Below are 8,307 nucleotides of genomic sequence, written 5' to 3' on the forward strand. Positions count from 1 at the left end.
AGCCTGGGTGACAGCGGTGATTGACCTGTCGGCCGTCTCATGATTGCTAAGTGTGGGCAGCGAACAAACGGCAAGCACACAGTAGGCTGGCAGGCTGCGGGGACAAGGATATCGGATGGCTTGGGAGCGAAGAAAGGACAGGATGCCCGGCTCCGCGGCTGGTAAGGTTGCGACACGACAGGAGGTGCCAGGAGGAGCAGGACCCTGAGGATCTCGCAGGGCTTGCAGGCTGGCAGCAAGCAGCGTGGCAGCGCGCAGGGCCTTGGGCTGCGATTGGCACTTGTCGTTTCGGACTGGGGCGTTGCCGCATCGCGCAATGATTTGCCATCTTATTTTCATTTAGCTTTTGCTAGCTGCCCCACGCAGGCAGGCACTTGGCGATGCGGGAGAGAGGGAGCCGGGGGCTGTCGATGAGAGAGGCACGAGGGTCAGAGGGTCTGAGGGTGTGGGTGGATGGGTGAATGGATGGGTGGATGGATGGATGGATGGATGGAAGGCCGTGGGTGGATGATTGGGGTGCAAGGCGGTGGAGCAGGCCCCAGTCTCCCGACCACTCATGCCTTGCCTCTGCTACCCCCGCCGTCCCTGCTGTCTGTGCGATCCCGGCACCCCTACCCCCGTCCCTGCCCCTGCCCCTTGCCCACCCCCCTGCCAGCTTTGTCTCCGCCTACGTCATCGGGCCGTCGCTTCGGGGAAGGTGTGTCGTCATCTGGGGGCGTGCGCGGGAAGCCGCACCCATGGCCAATCAAAAGGGAGTCGTTGATTCATACTACCAACTACCTAGGTAGTAGCAGCCTCACCAAGGTGCAGGGAACAAACACCTCCTCGCCCTCAGTCAACTACTGGGCTCTCACTCCCGGCACCCTAGCCCCGGGCCAATCAGCCAGCCCGGCCACCCAGCCAGCCGCTCCTTCTGTCCTGCCTCCGGCCCCAGGCCAGCTGGCCAGCCGATCGTCCACCCTCCACACCTGCACCAACGTGTGCTTCTGTTGTCCACTTCGGGAATCCACCTGCTGCCACTGCCGTTGGCCAAGCATGTTTCAAGTTCGCAGGGGGATGCCCCGAGGGTGTGGGGAATGTCACCCTCTTGCTTCACCGGACCGGATGGCCACCCACAGTACTCCGTATCGCCACCAAACCCTGTGCCACCACCCCAAGGCTCCTGGCCATCATCGCTGGTCGGTATACCACGTGACCGTCCCCCGCCCGGCGAGCCCGGGGGGCCCGGCGAGGCGCCAACTGCGACGCCGGGCCCTCTCAACATTGTACATAGTACATCAGTGGTTGGAACCAGCCTTGATCATGATCGCCGGCCCTAGCGACTCCGCGGCCCCGACCATCGCTGGTGAAGCCGGAGCAGCAACCCGTCGTGTGGGACTATTCCCCCGGGGCCCCGTACTCCTAGGGCTTCCTTGACCCGGACCCGTGGTACGCTCCACCGACACATGGCCTACATAGTAGTAGTACACACCAACTGCCTGACTGCCTGACTGCCCGACTGCCTGACTGGCACCCAAGTGTTGAAACTTCCCTTCTATATTTGGTGCGGCAGTGCTTGGCCCTCCTTTCATCTGCACGTGTACTGCAATGATCGGCATTCTGGCAGGGCAGCTGACCCGGGCCCTTCTGCTGCCCTTCTGCTGAGTCAACCCACGTTTCCCCCTCTATTCTTCTCTCTTCCACCGGCTCCATACATGTCACTTGCCATCCGTCTAACACGCTATCAAACCCGCCGAAGGGACATCGCGTCACAAAAGGTCCACCGTTGAGGCCTGGAGCTGTCCGTGCCTTGTCCTGAGCCTGCAGGCTGGCGGGAGCACTCTGCATCCGTAAAACTTCGCTTTGCTGAAGGTTCTGATGGCGTACATATGTATCGCGTCCCGCTTGTATTCCGTAGCAATGGTAGGCGGAACATGACTCCTCGAGCTATCGTGCTGTTCGTTGCCATTGCTATGCGTCTGGTTGGTAATGTGGTCCCTCTCGCTCGCTCAACTCGACCACGATGCGCTGTGGCTGAAAAGCACCGACATTGCAGATCGCTCTCGGTGGACCGGGGTATGGTTTCACATCAAACTTAGCCACTTACCCATAATGGCTGCTGCCACCTGCCTGCTCAAATATTACGGATGGTGAACATTAATTATGATTAAGCCTCACTAGGACTCAGTCAAGCAGAATCATACCCCGGGCGCAGCGCTTGATTGGGCAGCCCGTGACCTGTCAACGTGATATAGTAAGCGCATCAATCCTAGTGTAATTGTATACAGGGCAGACAAGCCCAACTTAGAACAGGCTAACAGGACGAGCGGGAACCGCCCTGGCCGTCTGGGGTTACGATGATAGGCATGACTCTAAGCTGGGCTGATCATTATTCAATTGGCACGAGTCAAATTCGGCCGAGCCCACGCGCACACCAAGATAGAGATCCTTGAGGAGATCGTCGCCCCCGTCAACGGTGATGTGAAGGGACCATGAGACGAGACGAAAGGAGATGAGATGATCAACGGCGGTGCCCGTATTCACAAACTTACCAAGCCACCCCCGTCCCGTGCCCGTCCCCCATCCAGGTGAGCCACGTGCTCAAGTGAGCATGTCGCTGTCGATCCGCCACACGCCGGCCCAAGGAGGCTGGTTCTTTCCGCTTGCTCCATGCTATCAACTCACCGGCACGTTCCTTCACATCCACACACGCGCACACTCTTGTTGATTGCTCGGTCGTCAGGCTTTCTTTTGTCTTATTCTTGCCATATTCTGCCCATGCCGAGGGCCACCGAAAGATTACCATCACATACAAAGCCTATGTTCTCATGGGCAGAAGATCCACTCCCATCCATGTCAGGCAAGGCAGGCAGCCAAGGAAGGCAAGCAAATGAGACAGTATGCTTTTATTCTACACTATTCAGGCCGGTAGGGGAGGCAGGAGATGGGATCCCATGGGATCTGGGCGGATACGAGAAATTTAAGGTTTTCTTTGCTGCAGGACTAGAATAGTGTCGCCTTTGAATAGAGCCATCTCAATTGAGCTAGTCGATGTAGACAAGAGTGTGCGGACCACAATTGGAAATCACACGAGACTCGCATGTAGAGCTGATAGAAGGTTCATAGACACCACACATCCAAACTGACACGCACGTGCTATTTTTACTCAGTTCCAAGAAGTTTTATTTTGGATCGGGACCATAGAGTAGGCCCTGTCACAGATCCACTTTCTTTCGCTCAGCTAGTAGTACAGTCGAGTGACAAGAGTGTTCGTTCTGTGTGCCTCAAAGTTCCTTTGCCCCCAGCTTCTCAATCCCGCACAGCACATCAGTAGACTTTAAGGTGGGAGAGGGGGCGTGGGTCAGCAGAGGAGACCGAAAAGGAATCATGCATTCAAGACAAACCAGATGGAAAAGTAGAGCAAGAAGAACCCCAACCAAAACAAAACAAATCCCCAAGATAACTCCTTTCAAGGCCTTTAACCGCCCCTCCCAACCTTCCCACGCCCCTTCCGCATGTCCGTGCTGGTAGCTCCGTCTCCTTTAGTGGTCCTCACTACTGGGAGCATGAGAGACATCTAGTTCCCATTGCCAAGTATATTCCTCCCATTCCCAACCCCCAGATTCCATGTAGCGACCGTGAAATATAATAAGTGTGTATAGTGTAGTAATTAGCGAGCGTTTGGTGTGTGTTGCTCCAGGTATCGATGTATAAGCGAAAGACATTAGGTGGGTTGTGTGTTGGTTGGTGGTATCAAGCGATAGACATTGAGCAGCGCCGGCTCAGAGATGGGACCAAAACCGTGACCGTCCCCGCCCAGTAAAAAAACATGATCCCGTACACCGAGGCTAGTCCGCCAGACCAACAAAGTGAGCCAGTAAAAAGACAAAAGAGTCAGAACCACCATTGAACGCCGTTTTACTCATTGGAATAGGGCCCGGCCAGGTAAGAGGGGTTTCGCTCCTAGCCTGCTGGCCTGCCACACAAGACCCAGAGTCATCTTCCACAACAGGTTGTGTTGAAAGCATCAACAAAAGTGACGGTGACCCCAGACAAAAAGATAATTGCCCCAAACCGAAATGGGGAGTAATACCGACGGATTCGAATTCGAAAGCGATGCTGGTCGAGGCTCTCAATTACCCGGTTTCGAGTCTCGCTCCAAGTGTCGTCGGGCGAACTCGTTTCGCGCGTCGGCGCGTCCGCTCGCTCCAGTCGGAAGGAGACCAATGCTTCCCTTTGTAATTTCTGATGAGCGAAGTGCCTGTCAATCACTGGAATCGAAGAATGCACTGCCGAAAACGACCGAATAACTCGCTCGAACAACCGGGTATAAGTCTTCTGGTCCCCAAAATTTTGAAACATGCAACTTTTTGCCGCACCCAGATTCCACCCCACTCCGGGATGGTATGCACGACGCGAACCAGTTCCTGCCGATGCACCCGTGTCGGCTATGCTCATGGCCCGACCAAGAGGCCGAGAACGAATCGTAAAAAAAAAAAAAAAAAAGGGGGGGGGGGTATAGACAGCGAATGATGAGAATTAGAAGGTGGTAAATCTATCAGCCCAACTGGCGATGCGTGAGCGAAGAAGGGTAGAATGAGGCCGCTCGTCGACTCGGTCGTCTTTCAGGCTTCGTGGGGTTGCAATATTGTACAGTCGCGGGTCTAATATCGATTGGTATAGCTCAATGGCATGTCGCGAGGTTGGTTGGACTCTCTAGTCAGATTGGTGATCCTCACTGCCGGCGTCAGACCGGGCATCACCCTTGTGCACCTTCCGATGTCTACGGAGGTTTGACACAACTGAGAAATGCCGACCGCAGTTCTCGACCTCACATTTGAAAGCTGCAAGTAGCAGTGTCAACAGGGACTCCAAAGAAGGGGCGGGTAGCAGGGGTGGGTACTTACGCTTCTCTCCTGTGTGGCTGTACATGTGAGTCTGCAATGAGCTGGGTCGTGTGAAGCGCTTATCGCAGACCTTGCACTTGTGCTTTTTCTGGGTGCTGCTGGACACCTTGGAGCTGAACTGTCCCATCATGGACTGCGGAGCCGGGGGCTGGTTGTGCATCAGACCTTGGGGGCGCGGGAGCGTCCTGGAGCCCCCGACAGACTCGATGTCGGAGCCAGCTGTCGAGTAGTCACTGACGCTCCCGTCCACAGATCCGTAGTAAGGGCTGAAGCCTGTCGACGAGACGCTGGACGAGGTCGAATGTGCCGAAGGAAACCCATACGAGTCTCCCGAGGCGCGGCCACGGTTGTTGTAGACACCGGCGCGGGGCGTCTCCTGGTTGCTGGTGTCGAACTTCATTGAAAGCATGCCATGGCTGGCCTCAATGGCATCCTGGAAGCTTCGTCTGTCGTCGCTGATACCTCTGTCGGATCGAAAGTCAACAATTGAGCTCCTGGGCACTGGAGGCAGGCCTTCGACTTGGTGATCGTAGGACGCGCCAGACGAGACTGATGATTGTGAATACCTTCTGTGGGGATCCGCGTCGGGCGCCAGACCGAAGTTGTGCCGCACCGAGGAGGACGGGTAGCCCATGCTGTCGTAGCTGGTGGGTGACGCAGCGTAGGTAGCATGCACGGGGGAGGCCGCGGTCGTGTAGGCAGACTCGGCATACGAGGGTGCGGAGCTGGGATGGGGCATGCGGTTTATGCTGAGGAGATCTTGTGGAACAGAAAGTAAGTCCGATTGTCCTCCTGCAAGGGAAGGGTCCACCATACTGAGAGGGCTGCCTGCTGAGGCTGAGGTCACCGGGACGGAGCCATACGGGGCCAGCGGCGCGGTGGTAGTGGCCGGTGCCCGAGAGGGCGGCTGCTGTGCGTGGCGATCCAGGCCCATGGGGTTGGAGGCCAGTCCAGGTTGCGATGCCACGTACAGTGCGTGACTCGAGGGGGCGGTCGTGGACGACGCCCAGGGATTGCTAAACTGCGGCGAGTGGGTGGGATAGGAAGTCATGTTGTCGAATTGAAGATGCCCGTAACGTTGCTGGTTGGCGTCTATTGTCATCGTCATATTGGACAGGTTATGTGCGCCTGTGGTGTGCGAGTGTGTGCGAGCTCCAGGAAGTCGGCCAAGGGCGATACGTGGTGGGTTTTCCTCAGGGCGGAAAGGTGCAGTCCTGCTCAGGTCCTCAAGTCTCGTCGTGCGTGGGTTCGCCTTGTCGTGGGGGAGGGCAAACTTGTCTGGCAACGGCAGGAGCAAAGGTGCGAAAGTACGAAAGTAGGAGGAGGAGGAAGGGGATAGAGGGAAAAGAGGGAGAAGAAGGAAAAAAAAAAAGGTTCGCTGATCAGATGCGGGATTCCGTAGGGGGATTCAAAGTCGTGTCACCTTTGTGGCAGACGGGAGACTTTTTGACCTTGCTCCCTTGAAATCGATCAGTCTGGTTGGAGATCCAGCACACACGCGAGATATTCGAGAATGGAGGGATCAGCGACCTTAAGTGCGCCGCGAGGGAAGGTAGGCGTGGCAGGCCTGGCAGGATGGAGGATGACAGGAACGGCAGAGAAGAAGACAGTGGCCCCCTGTGCAAGGTGAGGACTAGCGCGATGGAGCCAATCGGTTGTTTGGACCCAAAAGGCTCGCCCGAACGTTGTGTCTTGGTCTGGTGGTGGTGCGCGGGACTGGTGGGGACCACACGTCTTCAGCGGGCCTGTGACGACTCCAGCAGAGAGCAGCGATCGGCGGTACAAGGAGCCGTGCTGAGAAAAGGAGGCCACAGGTCGCAAGCCGCAGGCAGGTAGGCCTGGTAGGTAGGTAGACGGCAGGTAGGCTAGGCAGGTCGTGTATCTCGTTCGTGGGTTTGCAGCGCGAGGTTGACCTCTGGCAGCAGGGATTTGGGTTGGGGCAGGGTGGCAGGCAGGCAGGGCAGGCAGGCAGGGCAGGCAGGACCTGGGTGCGTGCTGCTGAGCGCTGCTGGGTGGTGCTGGGCAGATGGTCCCTGCCACCTTGCAAGGACCAGGAGATAGGGCCGTGTGGGAGGTGGGACAGGCGAGTGCCAGGGCTGAGATTGGGGAGCAGCTGGTGTTCAATTTTGGGCGGGCTGGCGGTTCTGGCGTTGTTGAACAGAAAGGACAAAGATCGGCGGGCGGTCAGGACTGGGAGGAGCCGGGAGTTTGGGATAACAATCTTGGAGCAAGGCGTGGGGAACCGGACAGAGTCATGGACGACCACACCTTCATCCCACCTTGCGACCCGTCTTGTACCGGTACGCCCGTCTTGATACCGCGTGGGGCGGGCAGAGCGTGGAGCCCAGGGCAGAGTCTCCTGGCCGGCCTGGTGTTTTGGGGACGGGTAGACAAGCTGACAAGCTGGCTCTCTGTGCTGATCGGCACGGGTCGTGCGTGCCAGAGTTCCAAGGCCCGTCTCACGTGTCTCTGGGGGTTTCTCGACTTGCTATGGCACGGGGGAAATTGGAGGAAAAATTGGAGCACCAATGCCAGCTATCTGGGAGGGAAGGTGATGATCGGGGGGGAGGAAATGCGTCGGCGGGCCAAGCTTTACATAAAAGGTTCTCTGGGACGAGGGGAGGGAGCTATGATGAAAGGCAAAAAGGCGAGGTCAGGTATTGCCAGCTCTTGGCTGTTCTCTTTTTCGCCGCCCCGACCTGCAACAGCTACCGGCACTGGCACTGGCGCTGGCTGTGCTGTGCCTTGCGGTGCATTGCTGAGCTGTGAGCCCTGGCTGGCTGGCTGGCTGGCTGGCGGCCAACGAGGGCGTGTGCCGGAGCAAGGTAGCGTAGCGTCGAGGGGGCCGTCAAGGGCAAGGTCAAGGGCAGAGTGCCGAGGACGGGGTCAAGCACAACGACACAGACTACACCACCACTTCCATCTACACCACACACACAATACATATATCCACAGTGCGGTAAGCACCCATCACCCTGACACTTTCCAGGTCCGATTGTTCACCCAGCGCAGGCCGTTGCCGCCTCAGGGGCTCCGTACTGTAGGCTAGCCGTTGATGGTAGCATATCTAGGCATGCAAGCTGGATGCACAAGCACGAGCAGCAAAAGCCGGGGCCAACCAGGCCGGCCGGCCAGGATGGGTTGGGACTCAAGGGGGGGGGGGCGTGTGGATGGCAACATGACTGGACGGGCAGGACGGGCAGGACTGGACGGGACTGGGCAAGAGAATGTGGCCCTTTGGGCATTTCGGGGGCGTGTGTCTGTCGCGATGAGGCAACTGGTCGGTCAGTTGGTGGTGTGGGCCGGGACACTCAGAGGGACGACGGCAGACGAGGACAGGGCACCCTGGCACGAGCAGTGTGGAGATAAACTGGAGATGTCGCGCTTCGATTGTTGGTGCGGGTCCCTTGTGGCGTTGCAT

General features: G+C 57.6%; 1 protein-coding gene across 1 annotated transcript; it reads right to left on the reverse strand.

The window, feature by feature from the left end:
* Positions 1-3,144: 3,144 nt before the first annotated feature.
* Positions 3,145-7,977, reverse strand: KVR01_010852 (uncharacterized protein). Its single transcript, XM_044782711.1, has 4 exons — positions 5,703-7,977; positions 5,453-5,645; positions 4,887-5,350; positions 3,145-4,823 (listed from the first exon to the last, which is right to left on the reverse strand). Exons 1-4 carry the CDS (start codon positions 5,992-5,994, stop codon positions 4,696-4,698), a joined length of 1,077 nt encoding a protein of 358 aa, XP_044639999.1. The 5' UTR covers positions 5,995-7,977; the 3' UTR covers positions 3,145-4,695.
* Positions 7,978-8,307: the final 330 nt, after the last annotated feature.

The sequence above is a fragment of the Diaporthe batatas genome (assembly GCF_019321695.1).
Source record: "Diaporthe batatas strain CRI 302-4 chromosome Unknown Contig00014, whole genome shotgun sequence".
NCBI lineage: Eukaryota > Fungi > Ascomycota > Sordariomycetes > Diaporthales > Diaporthaceae > Diaporthe > Diaporthe batatas.

Bases quoted from the DNA above. Each gene is read 5' to 3' on its own strand.
- KVR01_010852 (XM_044782711.1), bottom strand. From the start codon at position 5,994: ATGACGATGACAATAGACGCCAACCAGCAACGTTACGGGCATCTTCAA. The intron at 5,646-5,702 runs GTATGGTGGACC...CTGTTCCACAAG, and splicing joins CTCAGCAGGCAGCCCTCTCA to ATCTCCTCAGCATAAACCGC. The intron at 4,824-4,886 runs GTAAGTACCCAC...TGCTACTTGCAG, and splicing joins CAGCCACACAGGAGAGAAGC to CTTTCAAATGTGAGGTCGAG.